Below are 17,906 nucleotides of genomic sequence, written 5' to 3' on the forward strand. Positions count from 1 at the left end.
CACTGTATTTGATTACCCAAAAATAGGTTTTGAAGATTTGCAGAAAAAAGTTCCTCATTCTGTGGGTTCATTATTTCAGGTTTTGCTACCTGATAATTAAAGACTGCCCAAAATTTTATCTGAAATTTTTTGGGCAGATGTAGATATTTTATTCAGGAGTAAAAAATATCTGCAAGCCGAATCATGTTTATAATTAGCTGTATTAGGTAGAATTTTACAATTATAATGCAAACGAGATGCCCCCCCAACATAAATACAAACACAGGAACACACACACACGCTTTCTATTCATCTGCTGATCAGATGAACCTAGGAAAGAGAATCAACGCACTGAGATCTGAGTCCTCATTAGTGAAATTGTTAATAATACTGCCAAGCTAAATAATTTTACTCTATTCATAACCTTTTTGTGTTTTTGATATAAGTTAAATTTATTATTATGCATAAATATTTGTATACACCTGGTGTTCTCCCTTCTGTTGTAACACTCGGATGTTGACACAGAGGGGTTCCATAAATGCTTGTTTGGATGTCCTTGAAAGCTAATAGTTACATCTGGGCACGGTTAATTATTACTACTTTTAGCAGGTTCAGGTAGACATGTCGCGAAACAAGACACACTGGAAACATGTTTAGAAACAGAGTGAAAGAACAACGGTCAGGGAAGGTCTCTTTTTTGTGTCTTTTGGACACCTGAAGGGTCTGACAGCTCTGCTGAAGCATAAGAACTGCATCTTTGCTGCTTTATCTCAGCAGTGTCTGTTCAATAAAAAGAAAAGAAAACATTACTCTTTATGCTGCTTTTGGATATATAATTAAAACCAAAATTAAAAACTAAAGAGCAATTAAAACTTTCACAGATCAGAAGTTAATCCACAATATTTTATCACTACAGTTTGATTCTTCATCAACAGAATGACCGTTACTTAGTGTAAGTGATCCTGATGGTCTGGACATTCAGGGTCATTTTGAAGACCCAGACCCTGAACCATGGTGCTCATCTTGAGCATCTTGGCAAGGCTGGACTCCAGGATATTAAAGTAGACTTTGATGGCAGGCAGGAATGGCAAAAATGGTCATCTAAAGTTTCTACTCAGAACATCTAATACAAACACTGTACAAGCATTCTGTTGTGTCTGATGTTCTCAGTTATAAAATCTGATTATATAAAAGATTTTTGAGATTTGTTTGCCGCAATGTCCTCTGCAAAGTTTACTCTTCACACACAGGGGTGGAGCTCACCTTCAGCTTGAAGCCCTGCAGGCTATTGGTGTAGCCAACCACCGTGCCCCTCCAAACTCTCACCAGGCAGACTGTGTGAGACAACAGCTCGATGCAGTACTTGGGTTTGTCCAACTCCCCAAAGACAACACAGGCAAAGAAACAGTTCATTATTCAGACACCGACAGAGCACTGTGTAAAGTCTGACACGGGGAAACGTGCTAACATCAAAATAGCACTGGTTTCCACTATAAAACATGATTACAGTGATGGACTCTGACTTATGATAAAGTGCACCAGGATGATAAGTAATACTGAAAATACTCAGAATTGATTGGATCTACTCTGACCTGCTTTTTTTGTGCCAAAAAACTTAGCTCAGGGTTAGACCTAAGTTTAACCAGGTGTCTGAGCAAACGTTCATGTTCAGTTAATCTGTAAAAGGTCATTAAAATGTTCTTCCTGTTGATTCTTTCTGACAATCTCAGATGAGCTCACACTGAAATTAAATCTTTGTCTATGCCATGAGGAAGGACTATGAAGAGAACAAATCAGGGAGTGCTGAGGCTAAACCTTGGCCTCTCCCCATTGGACAGCCAATCACAAATATTTATTTATTTATTTATTTATGTTTGGGGTTTCTTTGCCTGTCCTTTACAGCGCTGTAGCAAACAGAATTATTGTCTAATATTTATTTTCCTAAGTGTTCTTTTGCTATACTGGACCACTTGATTGTCATATTTAGAAGTTTTTTATCAGGATTGTTTATTTATTTATTTGTATTTTATTTTAAGTATTTACAATCAGAACTGAGAGGACCGGGGGACTGGAAAGAAAAGACAGACAGAGCCGGGGGGCAGACTGAGATATTGCAGAGGCCCTGCCAAGCAGTCACCAGGAGTGAGCCAGTGCACACCCGAGCACTCAGCCCTGGACGCAGAGAAACACCAATGTACCAGCAGGTGGGGCACCAGCCACTGGCAGGGAGTATGGTGGGGGTAGATAAACCCCCATACCTAGGGGGAGAGAGGAGTGGAATCTAAGACCCGACCTGACACAGACACAAACATTTATTCCCATCCTTACGTACACATACACAAACACTCAGCTCTCGCCCAACACAGACACACACAGACATGAACACCGTACACACACTCCAGAGTCCAGACTCTGGAGTGGAGATGAGCAGACCACCCCAATCACAAATATTCCCAAGACCACTGCCTTACAATCCTTTACATCATATCTTTCTGATGTGGCTGCTTATTATTATTATGCATATTATTACCGATTTATGTGCTCCCTCTACTGAACATTTTAAGCACTTTTAAAGATATCTCATATCACTGCTACTGGAATGATTCAGTTATATGTTTCTTTTTTAAGCCTCATAAGGTATCACAACTGCGTGTCTTACACAAGTGCTTAGACAGTGCAAAAAGCTGGATTAGCATCTCATGCTAAACCTTCCATCAAATTTTGACTCTGGTTTTTAGATGGTCATTACTGTTTCTTCGAGATTGGATTACTGTAGCTCATTATTCACCTTCCTAAAGCATCATTGGACCATCTGCAGACTGTACAGAACACTGCTTCCAGAATTCTGGCCAAATCAAAGAGATTTTCTAATGTCACAGCACTACTCGTCCAGCTCCAGTGGCTTCCAGAAAACATTTCAAGCTCTTGGTTCTCACTTATAGGTTTCTAAATGGTCAAGCACTGGCATATATTAAAGAAAAAGAACTCTAGGGGGTCCCTAAGGTCCTGAAAACTAAAGGTGACAGAGCCTTCTCAATAGTACCACCAGGACTCTGGAACTCTCTCACCTTTAGTTTGAAGTCTGCAGACTCTGTTGAGCTTTTTAAAAAGCAACTAAAAACTTCTTTTTACAACTGCTTTTAAGTAACTTTTTCAGTGTACTGATGTGTAATGTTTTTTCTTGCTTCTGATCAGCACTTTGGGACCAATATCTTTAAAGGTGCTATTGAAGTGAAGTTTTTACTTTACTTTTTACTTTACTTCCTCTTTTCTTCTCTCTCTTGCAACTCCATCTTCATCACCTTTGTCCATTATATCGACTATCCGTCCTCTGCATATGTCCAGTCCTTGCCTCTCTGACTTTGTCTCCATGCTTAGATCTTGTTGAATTCCTCAGGCAGCAGCATCACAGGTCAGCTGATCACAGCCTGTAAACAGTTTAAATTATTACAAATTATTTCTAAGTGATTCTTTTTCCATCTTAGGTTTATCTCAACAACAGCATAGAGCTATTCTTAAAAATTCACTTTCTTCTACATCACATGTAGTCAAGATGAGCAAAATCATTAGAAAGTTTGTTCCCTTGTATTAATACCATTTTCAGTTAGGTCAGTTAGCTTGGCAAAAAAAAAAAAAAAGAAAACGCTGGTGGAAATCTCCTAAATGGCTTACTTTGGACCACTAATTACTTTCAACTTGAATACAGATGTTGAGTCAGTACCTCAGTGTTTACCAGAGTCGTTTTAAAAACAGATGTCTATACTTCTACTTAAGCAAAGAATGTCTGCACTTTTGCCACCCCTATCTGTTTGACAGTGACGGTCCTTCCCTGTACTTTGCAAGTTTCAGTGACTAGTTGACATTTGGGTGCCCTCCAGCGACAAAGAAATATATAATTCATATAATCTGTTGACTCCAATCTGCATTTTACATGTGCATGTGGAAAGCCTTAAAAAAAACTCCTGGTTAGACCTGCACAGTCACCAGATCTCATTCCAATAGAGCACATTTGGGTTATGGTAACAGGGGAGATTCCCATTATGGAATTGTAGCAACACAGTTAACCAGTGTAAAGACCACGGGCCAAATGAGGATGGCTGCAATTCATTGCGCTCTGGGTTGAGGGCCCACTTCAACAGCTGGAAATCCCCACATATGAGACTCAAACCCACAATCCTGGCTTAGGAGGCCAGTGCCTTATCCATTAGGCCACTGGGGTTACATGCTGTGATGCATGTGTGTAACCTGAACTGTGTGGGACACTGTCATGTTAATATGGATAATCTCTGAGGAATGTTTCCAGCACCTTGTTGAATCTATGCAATGAAAATTAAGGTAGTTCTAAAGGCAAAATGGGCTCCCACCTGGTTCTAGTATCAGGTGTACCTAATAAAGTGGCCAGTGGGTAAACACTGTAGGCTTGTCTCCCTGACTGTTTGTGTTCCCTTTTCTGTGGTTTTCTAATTTAGTCCCTGGTTCTTTGTGGTCTTATGGTACTTCATAACAAAATGCAAATATGCAAACATTTAAATGTAGTCAGAAAAAAGGGCTTAAATGAAATAGCCAAAGTCAAATCCTAAACCTAATTAGGCTACATTTCACATATGTAACTGGATAAAGCTTATAAAAAGCTATTTTATACATTATCACTGAAGCCCATGAGTTGTTAAATTTCTTGTTAAAATTACTTACGTTGCTTACATTAAAGAACAGACCTGCTCCTTTATAGTTTCTCTTCTTATCAGTTTCAGTAAATAACATTGATCCTATAAGCTCAATTTGCTGAAGTGCCCACAAATGTAACTTACATCTGGGCAACGTACAAACAGGCTGTGAGGGGGGCTGTTAAAAATATTCTGTTTACAAATATTTGGGGAATGTAGAATTCCTTTGACTCTCTCACATGGAGCTTTGAGCCCCCCTCAGAGCTTTGAGTTTATTAACCACTCGGTGCTTTTTCCTTAGGTGCTTGTGAGTTAAATGAGTTTTGTGTGCCTGATGTATGGGCTCAGGGTTATACATTATCTTTCCACAGGAAAAATGGTCATGGATGTGTGACCGAGCGTGTCGGGACAATGATTTTGCCCTCTGGTAAACTCAGTTAAGCCCCATTTGTGAACAACAAGACCCGTTACTATAGAGTTTGGAGATACTATAAGTACCAGAGAGATCTTGAGAGAGAGCAGATTTCGCCTGCAGATCCTCGCAGTCAGCAGCAGGAATTTAGAACCATGGTAAGTTTCTGCAGTGTCTTACAGACTCTGTAATGTCCACTTTTAAAGGTGTGATAGTGTTGCCTATTAGATTCCACAAAGCCTTTTCTAATGTTGATGTGGCCTGGTCTTGCAGCGGGAATGCCTCTCTGTTCATGTTGGCCAGGCAGGCGTCCAGATGGGAAACGCATGCTGGGAGCTGTACTGCCTGGAGCACGGCATCCAGCCGGATGGTCAGATGCCCAGTGACAAGACAATCGGGGGAGGAGACGACTCCTTCAACACCTTCTTCAGTGAAACCGGGGCTGGAAAACATGTTCCCAGGGCTGTCTTTGTGGACCTGGAACCAACTGTCATTGGTAAAATTTCAATTTTTTAATATAAATTTAAATATATTTATACGTAAAGGATTTGAAAAGTTTTCTCATATACTCATATACAGTTATTTTTCGTGAATACAGATGAAGTCCGTACAGGAACCTACCGGCAGCTCTTCCATCCCGAGCAGCTTATCACTGGAAAAGAAGATGCAGCCAACAACTACGCCCGAGGTCACTACACCATCGGGAAAGAGATCATTGACCTGGTTCTTGACAGAATTCGTAAACTGGTGAGTTTATCTACATGTATTAGTTTAGAGTGTAGTTATGTATGGAGAAAATAGTGCTGTTTTGTTCCCCTGCAGGCTGACCAGTGCACAGGGCTGCAGGGTTTCCTCATCTTCCACTCCTTTGGAGGAGGAACTGGCTCGGGTTTCACCTCTCTGCTCATGGAGCGTCTCTCCGTTGACTACGGCAAGAAGTCAAAGTTGGAGTTTGCAGTTTACCCAGCTCCTCAAGTGTCCACAGCCGTGGTGGAGCCCTACAACTCCATCCTGACCACCCACACCACCCTAGAGCACTCTGACTGTGCCTTCATGGTGGACAATGAGGCCATCTATGACATCTGCCGCAGGAACCTGGACATCGAGCGTCCCACCTACACCAACCTCAACAGGCTGATTGGTCAGATCGTCTCCTCCATCACCGCCTCCCTTCGCTTTGACGGAGCCTTGAACGTGGACCTGACAGAGTTCCAGACCAACTTGGTGCCCTACCCTCGCATCCACTTCCCTCTAGCCACCTATGCCCCTGTTATCTCAGCAGAGAAGGCCTATCACGAGCAGCTCTCTGTGGCTGATATCACCAATGCCTGCTTCGAGCCAGCCAATCAGATGGTGAAGTGTGACCCTCGCCATGGAAAGTACATGGCCTGCTGCCTTCTGTACCGTGGTGACGTGGTTCCTAAAGAAGTGAACGCCGCCATTGCCACCATCAAGACGAAACGCACCATTCAGTTTGTGGACTGGTGTCCTACAGGTTTCAAGGTGGGCATCAACTACCAGCCCCCCACCGTGGTTCCTGGAGGAGACCTGGCCAAAGTGCAGAGAGCAGTGTGCATGCTGAGCAACACCACTGCCATCGCAGAGGCCTGGGCTCGACTCGACCACAAGTTCGATCTGATGTACGCCAAGAGGGCCTTCGTCCACTGGTATGTGGGAGAGGGAATGGAGGAAGGAGAGTTCTCAGAGGCCAGAGAGGACATGGCTGCCCTGGAGAAGGATTATGAGGAGGTGGGAACCGACAGCATCGGCGATGAGGGAGAGGAAGAGGGGGAGGAGTAATACGTTTTAGTTTTGCATAATGATATCATTATTGTATTTCAGCAGTGAGCAATGCCATATTGGTTTTTTATATATATGTGTGTGCGTGTGTGTGCAAAAATAAACCAAGAGTGCAAAACATTTGTCTGTCTGTGCATTTCAGTTTCTCCCACTATATGTGTCTCCTCCAGCAATGGTCATGTTTGCTGTTGAACTATAATGACTTGTCTGTTGTTGTCAGCTGACACCTGAAAGCAAACAAGGCCTGAGAGAACAGTAACTAGGGAAACCAAGTGTGAGCATGTTCTTGGAAACCTTAGGTGATAGTTTGTGGTTACAGCTCTAGGGTTACCAGCAGATGCACAGGTGAAAGATTTAACAGTTCCCAACAATAGATTACACGGGTAATAGCACACAAGGTTTACACAAAAAACATCTTCTAAGGAAAACAGGTTTCTGAAAAGGCATCAGTAGACAGTAAATCTGTACTTTAGAGGATTGGTTCTGAAATTCATTTGGGGTTATAAACTTCCTAAAGCACTTCAGTCAATATAATATGTCCATTTAGAAACTGGGGAAGTTCTTGTTAAACCTAACCTGTTAACTTCCTCCAGTTCACCAACAACCCTCTTAGGTGTAGGGTTACACTGTATAGTTTTATTTAAATCAATATTATTTATATAGCACCAAATCACAATCGCCTCATGATACTTTAGATTGTTCCTTCAGAACAAGCTGTGGGTGATGGGAGGAAGACATTCTAGTTTCAGAAACTAAAAGATATTACTTTTTAGATCTTACATATTCTGGCCTACTGGTAAATGATTTCTATCTGGGTAAAAGAAACTACCCCTACCACAAACAGGTCACTGGTGACCTGGTGGTTTTTAAGAAATTAATCTTTTGAGGAAAATTCCTTAGGAAAACATAATCCTTTGTTAATCTCCAGCCTCAGGTATTGCATTTATCCGGTTTTCTCAATAGTACCACCATACTCCCCTTTTCTTTCTCCTGTGTACATAGCTGAAAGCTCTGAACTGAGACCTACTGGAAAAGAAACGGTGATCTCAAATGTCAGCTGGCTTTGAGGAAAGCGTGTTGCAATGTTTTCCTTGGGGAATATGCTGCCTTTGCATTGCAAATGAATCTTGACTAAAGTGGTGATGCAACGGTGAGCTGTAACAAAAGCCTATTCATTCACTCTGGGGAGGTATCCGTTATCATTCATCTGCAAGATTAGAAAACCCAGGCTGCCAATGTGTCACTTCAACATGACCAAACTTCTAATTTGAGCAGTATTTCATTAAAAAAGTACTGCTTGACACAGAAACTTTTTTTTTAAATTAAAGAGTTATGAGTTAGAGCCATCCACAGATAAATGTTTCCATCATATTTAAATTTTTCATTCAGATCTGAACCACAAGATACTGACTGCACAGACAGAACAGCAGATTTACCTTAAATCTAACATGAAAAATTGGGTGAGGTGACACAGTTATGGGCCAAATATTTCACTGTTGGTTACTTGTGTGTATAACAACAGCTTTAGTACCTTCTGTTTCTACAGTGGGTTTTCTTTTTTGTGTTCTGCACCCTCATTTGTTATTGAAGGAGCTGGTGTTTGCTTCTTCAGCTCCTCCAGTTACCACAACATTGCAGGCTGTTGCTTGGTGATGCTTGGCTATAAAGCAGCTTACTGCACTCGCATTTCACACACAATATCCCCAGCCACTCCTCTCAAGTGAACAAGGGACTCCTCAAAGCTCCAAAAATATGGTGAGAAGCCTTTTTTATTTTCTGTTTAAGTTCCTCTGTTGAACAGCTTCGTATGATTTCTGAGAGAAAAAAACCTCTCACAGGGACATTGGGTGTATAAAATGGAGTGTGATTTTTTTTATTTATTTATTTATTAGTTTATCTCTTTCTTGGAGTATTTATTCTTTCCAAATGCCTCCTGTATTTTTCTGCATCTTACTATATTTGGACCCCCTTTCAGTTTACTTCCTGTTTTATTTTGAAGGTTATATTCTGGTGTGGTTTTCTTTGTTTCCCATTCCTTTCTTTGTTCTTTTCTGATCTTTCTTAAATGTCTGATTAAATTCACCTCTTCCTTTTAGCCAATAAAAATAAGTTAAAAATAAAATAAAATTCTGAAACCAAAACTGATTCAAATGATATTTTTTTATTAACCAAGTAACTAAAATTAAATCCAAATGAATAGGAAATGTCTTTAGTTTTCTTCTTTAGTTTCAAATTTGGTCAAATGTGTCAACATATCAAGCACTGAAACTGGCATGTCTACATGACAGTATTCATGATGGTATGAGAGTGGTTTATTTTAATACGCTTTCTAAACTTCTTAAACCCCCACTACAATAAATGCCCCAGTTAATTTGTGAAAAAACTAAAACACTGAAACAAAAATTTTTAAAACAATAAAGACTAAACTGAAATGAGCAAGCCATTCTAAAAACTAACTGCAAATAAAGTGAATTGAAAACAAAAAAAGATGAAAACATAAATAAATAACAGTAAGTAGTGATAAATTTGTACATCTATAATAACTCTGATAGATAGTCTGTGCATATGCCTTTGTCAGTTCATTTGAGATGTTTTTCCTGCCATTGTAGTACAGACCTTTGTGTTCTTTAAGTTACCAATAAAACGTCCCCTTTTGATGCTACAAAATACAACAGAATTTCTGTCTGCCATTGGGGTTGTTTTCTGTTGAATAATCTCCTCTGATTAGTGTATTAAAGCTGGACAGAAAATCTGTGACAAAGACATTAAAATGTAGCTTTTACTTCAGATCTTTGTTTGACATTTGAACCACTTGTTCTTGCAGCGTGAGTGTATCTCTGTCCATGTTGGCCAAGCCGGTGCCCAGATAGGCAATGCATGCTGGGAGCTGTACTGCCTGGAGCACGGCATCCAGCCAGATGGTCAGATGCCCAGTGACAAGACCATTGGAGGAGGAGATGACTCCTTCAACACCTTCTTCAGTGAAACCGGAGCTGGAAAACATGTTCCCAGGGCTGTCTTTGTGGACCTGGAACCAACTGTCATTGGTAAGAATGCAGGAATAACTAGAGAGTGATAAATTAAGTGTCAAACCAAACCACCATTCCTAATCTTTGAGTATACTCTCAATGTCTTCCAAATACAGATGAAGTCCGTACAGGAACCTACCGGCAGCTCTTCCACCCCGAGCAGCTCATCACTGGAAAGGAAGATGCAGCCAACAACTACGCCCGAGGTCACTACACCATCGGGAAAGAGATCATTGACCTGGTTCTTGACAGAATTCGTAAACTGGTGAGTTTATCTACATGTATTAGTTTAGAGTGTAGTTATGTATGGAGAAAATAGTGCTGTTTTGTTCCCCTGCAGGCTGACCAGTGCACAGGGCTGCAGGGTTTCCTCATCTTCCACTCCTTTGGAGGAGGAACTGGCTCCGGTTTCACCTCGCTGCTCATGGAGCGTCTCTCTGTTGACTACGGCAAGAAGTCAAAGCTAGAATTCGCCATCTATCCGGCTCCTCAAGTGTCCACAGCTGTGGTGGAGCCTTATAACTCCATCCTGACCACCCACACCACCCTAGAGCACTCTGACTGTGCCTTCATGGTGGACAATGAGGCCATCTATGACATCTGCCGCAGGAACTTGGACATCGAGCGTCCCACCTACACCAACCTCAACAGGCTGATTGGTCAGATCGTCTCCTCCATCACCGCCTCCCTTCGCTTTGACGGAGCCTTGAACGTGGACCTGACAGAGTTCCAGACCAACTTGGTGCCCTACCCTCGCATCCACTTCCCTCTAGCCACCTATGCCCCTGTTATCTCAGCAGAGAAGGCCTATCACGAGCAGCTCTCTGTAGCTGAGATCACCAATGCCTGCTTCGAGCCAGCCAATCAGATGGTGAAGTGTGACCCTCGCCATGGGAAGTACATGGCCTGCTGCCTTCTGTACCGTGGTGATGTGGTACCCAAAGATGTGAATGCCGCCATTGCCACCATCAAGACGAAACGCACCATTCAGTTTGTGGACTGGTGTCCTACAGGTTTCAAGGTGGGCATCAACTACCAGCCCCCCACCGTGGTTCCTGGAGGAGACCTGGCCAAAGTGCAGAGAGCAGTGTGCATGCTGAGCAACACCACTGCCATCGCAGAGGCCTGGGCTCGACTCGACCACAAGTTCGATCTGATGTACGCCAAGAGGGCCTTCGTCCACTGGTATGTGGGAGAGGGAATGGAGGAGGGAGAGTTCTCAGAGGCCAGAGAGGACATGGCTGCCCTGGAGAAGGATTATGAGGAGGTGGGAACTGACAGCATCGGCGATGAAGGAGAGGAAGAGGGGGAGGAGTTTTAAAGCTAAATTAATCAATGAGATCAAGTCTAAGTTTCTTTCAAACAAACTGAGCTGCACATTCCTGTAGGTTTTAGACAATAATCTGACAAAAGCTTTGTTTGTAGCACAGTAAAGCCTTTTGTTGCTCCTTCAGTTCTGTGAAATTAAAACTACTACCTATAAGCCTTTCAAAGTTGGCAAGCACCTCGACATTTGCATTGTTGTATAATATTCTTAGACCCTAGTTTCCACTCTACAATCCTCTGTTTGCAGTGACAAGATATCATGTGTACCGTGTGTCTTTTTCTTGAGACATTAAACTGACAAGTCTTTGTCTAATCATGCTGCACAACTCAAGCTTTATTTGCCCTTCCTGAATAGCCTGAATATCTAAATCTTACGCACCAAAAAAACAACGACCCAGGATTAGACCTGCTTTCCCTGTAGTGTTTGCTCTTCATCCATAAAGAATAAATGTGAGGTAATCACTTGTTGCAGTTTATTTATTCATATGTTTTGGAACAAATATATCATTATGTTGTCTTAAGGAGGTTTTCTTTGTCATTATTTGAAAGGGAAGCTGAACGAAAGAATGCATGTTTGCGAGCTTTTTACATTTTATATGACATATCTCAGAAATAAGTTTAAAAACTCTTAAATGACTGCAATTAAAAATAGTATAAAAATATTTTTTTTTAATCGCTAAAATTAACAACGGGATGTGAAGAAACAACCACTTAGAATTCACGTCCTAGTTGTGTTCATTTTGGTGAGGAGATATTAAGTGAGTGTTTCAGTGTAACCTTTGTTTTACAAGGTAATTCATGAACAACACGTCCTGGGTTGAAATGGCAGCCTGGCAAAAGACAAAGGTTATTGGGAAAAAGGGGGTAAGAATCAAAGGAAAAAAGTAAACACTTTTTAAAAGCATTTTTTTTAAGTTAAAAGTGTCTAGGTATAAGACACACTTGTATGAATGTGTTTGTGGGTGAAGCTTATAGCAGAAAAGCACTTTGAGTGCTCAAAGTAGATACCAGAGAATGTCTCATAACACCCACTTTACCTGGTGGTAAAAGTTTTAATCAAATTCTTTAGAGGGTAATTACAACAAAAGTTAAAAAGTCACAGTTATATGTCATCACTACAATAACGTCAGTTCAACTTTCTTTGTTTTCCCTAAAGAAAAAAAATCAAGAGTTAATGCACCTTAATTTCAGTTTTTCAAATTATTTAAAGTATTTTTCATCTGGCTCTCGGAGCCCAACTAATATTTAAAACTTTATTTCAAAGCCTGATGGACAATTATTGTAGGCAACGGTGGCTTTTAATTCACCTTTTATCCAGACTATCTTTTTTGTTTCTGTCTTAACACGAAATGTGAAGACACGTTTAGAGCTGAAAAGACGAGATACTGCAAAATCGGACCGTATATGAATGCAGCACTACCCAACGTTCGTTCCCGCCAACAGGAAATTCAAACCTTCGGTTTGGCTACGCCCCCTCAAAAAGTATAAATAAGACCGGCTGCTCTTCCGCTCTTCAGTCCTGCCTTCACCAACCGATTCTTCAACGTCGGGTCGAAGGAGAAAACAGCACAAAAATGGTAAGCTTAGTAAACGTTTGTCGGTTTTTTTTTAAATAACGTTGCTTGCTTTCTTTTTAAGTCACATAATGACGGGTGTTACAATAAACGCAAGGTTTTTGTTAAAAAAAATAAATGATTAAAAAAAAACTGGCAAGCGCTATGGACTAATTTATTTAAATCTTAAAATATAGCTCTAAGTAAAAGTATTTTGAATATATATTTTTTAAAAATTCTGTTTTGTGTACGCATGTGCGCACTTAACATTATGTGACGTGGAAGCAGGCCAAACTGCTGGCGCAGTTAAAACTAAAGAGACAAAAAAAGAGTGCAGATCAAACCCCACGAGTTCGTAATAAAAAAAAGACGTTTTAAAGAAATAGAAATGGCCTGTAACGGTCGTGTGCACACGTGTCATGTCTTTCTGTAAGCGGTCGTGCTGAAACTGAAACTTCTGGGGTTTTTTTTTTTTTTTTTTTTTAACTGGCGCCATTAGATAACGCCCTGTCCGTGAACGTTACACTGAGGTGGGGGCAGGGAGCAGAGCTGCTTCCGCTCTGAATGGATTTTTTTTTTTTTTTTTTTTTTTAACTCCTCTGCCCGCAGGGTGATTTTTAGTGATCTGCTGTTTTTGGGAGTGGTCACCCTGCCATGTTGGAGCTCATCAGGCATGCGGAAAGCCCTACCTAAGGGTAAAACTGCTGCTCGGATGTTCCGGTGTTGTGCCAAAAAGTGATTGTCTGCCAAAATCTGATTTCCAGTGTTTCTGTGTATTTTTTATGTGTAATATCTTTACGTATGTTCGTAAATAGACTTCGGTGAACAGGGGATACAAAGGGGTTGCATAAAGAATTAAAAAATTATCTGTTTTTTAAGTATCTTTACAACTTGTACTTACATTATAGCCAATCCGGTCCTTTATCCCCATTTAAAATATTTTTACAGAACTATTGTAATATTTGCTGCCATTTCTGCTGTCCTGTTGGGCAACTTACTCTTACAAAATACATTTTTAATGTTAATGAGATTTATTTTTTTTTTTACTGCATAAATAAAGGTTATATAAAAGTCGCTGCCAAAAACTGATTGCGGCTTGTATCTTGTTACACGAATGTTGTTTGTGGCTCAAGATGACTTTATGTCAAGGGATGCATTTGACATATGTTTAACATATTATAGCCCAACAAGTTACTTATAGCACTTTAAATATGAGCAATTGCGTTTTGGCAGACAATCACTTTTTGGCACAACACCGGCATGTCCTGACACTGCACTGAAGTTAATCTTTTTTCCTTTCACACTCTACAATTGAATGTGTCTTGTTTCCAAAAATCTTACAAATGAAATTACTAAGTCTTCTGAATTAAACATTTTTAAATAAATGTTAATGTTTTATGTCATTAAACATTCAGACACTTATCTCTAACCACCTACACCACTTTGTTTTTCATTTCAGAATTATTATTTTTTGATCGTACTCTAACCCACGAGTTTACTCACTATATAGAGGGTAATATTCTCAACGCCTTTGTTACTTGCTTTAATAAAGAACCTAAACCTTCAATAAGACTAATGGGAGGTTAGTTTTTTAAATCAGGTCTAGATACTTACAGAAACTTTAAAGTTCAGTCAAATTGATTAGTACAATTAGTTACACCTTTGTTAGTATCACATTCAACTCTCTTTTTGCTTCTGAGGGTTCTTGATTAAAAAGACTTTGAGAAACAACCACACGAAGGATGGAAATGGACATAACCAGGAAACCACTTTTATCTGGATTCCAACAGCTCATTTCCAAATATAGGAAAATAAAACTGTCGGTTCACCTTTTTAGACTTTCTGTTGGATTAAAATCTTTCAGTGTTTGGAAATGGTGCAAATATTTACAAAGCCCTGTTGTTCACGAGAACATGCAAGTTTATTACTACCTTAAAAAGCTTTGACCTTCCTCAAAAGTAAAATAATCTGGACTGTAATTAGAGTAATAGTATACTTTTCCTGTTTATGATCTGCTGTGTATTTGCTAACCAAGATCAAAATATTAAAACTGATATGGTGCCCTATTAACCAGGGTTTTTCATGCACTCACCCAAATGCAAATAACCAGTTTTGGCAACAAGGTTACTTATTCAAACATACATGACAGTCATAAATATTTGATCATTTATAGACTGCCTTAAAATGCAGTTCTGTGATAAACATTGTAAATGCAAAGCAAGAGCTAGGCTAACTCATCATTTCCTCTGCTCTTCCACAGCGTGAGTGTATTTCAATGCACGTCGGCCAGGCCGGAGCCCAAATGGGCAATGCATGCTGGGAGCTGTACTGCCTAGAGCATGGCATCCAGCCGGACGGTCAAATGCCCAGTGACAAAACTATCGGAGGAGGCGACGACTCCTTCAACACCTTCTTCAGTGAGACTGGCGCTGGCAAACATGTTCCCAGAGCAATCTTTGTGGACTTGGAGCCGACAGTCATTGGTAAATATTTCTAAATGTGCAGCTTGGTCCCTTATTTTAAAACCAGTTGTGTATGAGAAAGTTTAAATTAATGTTGAAGTTCCCCACAAATGACTACAGATGAGCAAAAAGTCAGTAAGGTACACATCATTCTCCAGTATATTTGCAACTTCACCAGATAACAAGAGATCGATCCCCTTTCTGTGCCATTTTCTTCAATCTGCTTTGATCCTTTCCCTGCTGAGCTCTGATTACATTAGCCACTTTACTTTTGTTGCCGTCATTAGGAACATTTTTGTCATGTTCTCTGACTTCGTATCACTCAATCAGTGGAACAGCCTCTTGATGTTTATCGAAGTTTCCCCTAACTGTCAAATTCATATTTGGTCAGAAAGGTTTTACTACAAAAATCTGGCTTTCTTCTGACTAATGCTACCAATCTTCCATTTGCTATTTATTCGTGATGTCATTGCCATTTTGTTAAACTCCTGCACAGTTGGTGTGGAGCACTCATAATTTTGTTGTACATGTACCATGACAATAAAGGGCTATTCTAATAGAATAGAACAGAATAGCTAGTTGGCTGCTCACTGTTGGTGCTAGCAGCACAAGTGAGGCACTTGAAAGCAAAACTAAGACCCACATGCTTTGGTTTTAGCCTTCACATAGGAATTGGTCCAAAGGCTCTTGGAGGCAGTTGCAAAAGTCAGTTTTTCATTTTTAAGTTGGGTTGCCATCCATTATGACTTGGGCAATAAAAGTGAGTGTTGACTCACAATTTTTTCAAATTAAATAAATGTGGTCGAGTTACTTTAAGTTTCTTGTAGGAAGCCACTTCATAACCCCTCAGTAAATGGTCTAAAATAGGCTTAAATATAGCTTCATTCTGAATAAATGATTTTACTCATAGCATAAATTTTTGCAGCTTTGGACACAAATATAAGAAAGGCGCCCAGTGTTTCATGATGAAGTGGAGCCACCACTAAAGGTCTATTTGTTTGTTCCTCAGATGAAGTCCGTACAGGAACCTACCGCCAGCTTTTCCACCCCGAGCAGCTCATCACTGGAAAGGAAGACGCAGCCAACAACTACGCCCGAGGTCACTACACAGTGGGTAAAGAGATCATTGACCTGGTTCTTGACAGGACTCGCAAACTGGTGAGCACAAATCTTTGGAACAAGTTAAAGCTGGTGCTTTTAATAAGACTTGAGGGTTAACATTTCAGACACTTTTATTTTCCAGGCTGACCAGTGCACAGGGCTGCAGGGTTTCCTCATCTTCCACTCCTTTGGAGGAGGAACTGGCTCCGGTTTCACCTCTCTGCTCATGGAGCGTCTCTCTGTTGACTACGGCAAGAAGTCAAAGTTGGAGTTTGCAGTTTACCCAGCTCCTCAAGTGTCCACAGCCGTGGTGGAGCCCTACAACTCCATCCTGACCACCCACACCACCCTAGAGCACTCTGACTGTGCCTTCATGGTAGACAACGAGGCCATCTACGACATCTGCCGAAGGAACCTCGACATCGAGCGCCCAACTTACACCAACCTCAACAGGCTGATTGGTCAGATCGTCTCCTCCATCACAGCCTCCCTTCGCTTCGATGGAGCCTTGAACGTGGACCTGACAGAGTTCCAGACCAACCTGGTGCCCTACCCTCGCATCCACTTCCCTCTGGCCACCTATGCCCCTGTTATCTCAGCAGAGAAGGCCTATCACGAGCAGCTCTCTGTGGCTGATATCACCAATGCCTGCTTCGAGCCGGCCAATCAGATGGTGAAGTGTGACCCTCGCCATGGGAAGTACATGGCCTGCTGCCTCCTGTACCGTGGTGATGTAGTACCCAAAGATGTCAATTCAGCCATTGCCACCATCAAGACGAAACGCACCATTCAGTTTGTGGACTGGTGTCCTACAGGTTTCAAGGTGGGCATCAACTACCAGCCCCCCACCGTGGTTCCTGGAGGAGACCTGGCCAAAGTGCAGAGAGCAGTGTGCATGCTGAGCAACACCACTGCCATCGCAGAGGCCTGGGCTCGACTCGACCACAAGTTCGATCTGATGTACGCCAAGAGGGCCTTCGTCCACTGGTATGTGGGAGAGGGAATGGAGGAGGGAGAGTTCTCAGAGGCCAGAGAGGACATGGCTGCCCTGGAGAAGGATTATGAGGAGGTGGGAACCGACAGTGTTGGAGAGGAGGACGAAGGCGAGGAGTACTAGGCTTCTGGAAGGTCCATTTGCTGATTGCTGTAGTTCAGTGCTTACAAAGCAATATTGGACTTGTATCTTTCTGCAGTTCTGCACATTCCAGCCAGCAATGCATTTATTCCAAATAAAACCACAATAATAAAGTTATACTTTGTCTGTGTTTACTTTGGGTCGGAATGAATGCAGTCTCTCAAGTTGTAATGTGTGCATTCTATGAAACATGAAGTTCAGAGAATTAGAGTTTAAGTTTTGTGTGAATTATTTTATTTATTTATTTTGTTTTGTTAAATGTAATCAAAGTAAATGCTTGGAAATGAGTGACTCAAACCTGGTTAGCTGGAAGAAAACTTGCAGGAAAATTAATTTAAACATTTGTAGCTCCAGCTAATCAAATCGAAGAGTCTATAAAAAGCTATTAAAACATGTGAAGAGATCTAAATTTAAAGGATTAAAATGGTGCAAGTATAGCTAAGTG

The 17,906-nt window shown here is 41.0% G+C and overlaps 3 protein-coding genes across 3 annotated transcripts; all 3 read left to right on the forward strand.

The window, feature by feature from the left end:
- Nucleotides 1–5,173: 5,173 nt before the first annotated feature.
- LOC102213574 (tubulin alpha-1A chain-like) lies at nt 5,174–6,855 on the forward strand. Its single transcript, XM_005738625.2, has 4 exons — nt 5,174–5,213; nt 5,329–5,551; nt 5,654–5,802; nt 5,878–6,855. The coding sequence occupies exons 1-4, from the start codon at nt 5,211–5,213 to the stop codon at nt 6,853–6,855; spliced, it is 1,353 nt and encodes a 450-aa protein (XP_005738682.1). The 5' UTR covers nt 5,174–5,210.
- A 1,707-nt stretch (nt 6,856–8,562) lies between these two features.
- On the forward strand, nt 8,563–11,523 carry LOC102213860 (tubulin alpha-1A chain-like). The gene is made up of 4 exons (XM_005738626.1): nt 8,563–8,610; nt 9,680–9,902; nt 10,001–10,149; nt 10,225–11,523. Exons 1-4 carry the CDS (start codon nt 8,608–8,610, stop codon nt 11,203–11,205), a joined length of 1,356 nt encoding a protein of 451 aa, XP_005738683.1. The 5' UTR covers nt 8,563–8,607; the 3' UTR covers nt 11,206–11,523.
- Nucleotides 11,524–12,663: 1,140 nt separating this feature from the next.
- LOC106455901 (tubulin alpha chain) lies at nt 12,664–17,578 on the forward strand. The gene is made up of 4 exons (XM_005738627.2): nt 12,664–12,787; nt 15,024–15,246; nt 16,235–16,383; nt 16,469–17,578. The coding sequence occupies exons 1-4, from the start codon at nt 12,785–12,787 to the stop codon at nt 17,441–17,443; spliced, it is 1,350 nt and encodes a 449-aa protein (XP_005738684.1). The 5' UTR covers nt 12,664–12,784; the 3' UTR covers nt 17,444–17,578.
- Nucleotides 17,579–17,906: the final 328 nt, after the last annotated feature.

Source organism: Pundamilia nyererei, unplaced genomic scaffold (genome assembly GCF_000239375.1).
Source record: "Pundamilia nyererei isolate P.nyererei 1_Seehausen unplaced genomic scaffold, PunNye1.0 scaffold00085, whole genome shotgun sequence".
In the NCBI taxonomy this organism is placed as follows: domain Eukaryota; kingdom Metazoa; phylum Chordata; class Actinopteri; order Cichliformes; family Cichlidae; genus Pundamilia; species Pundamilia nyererei.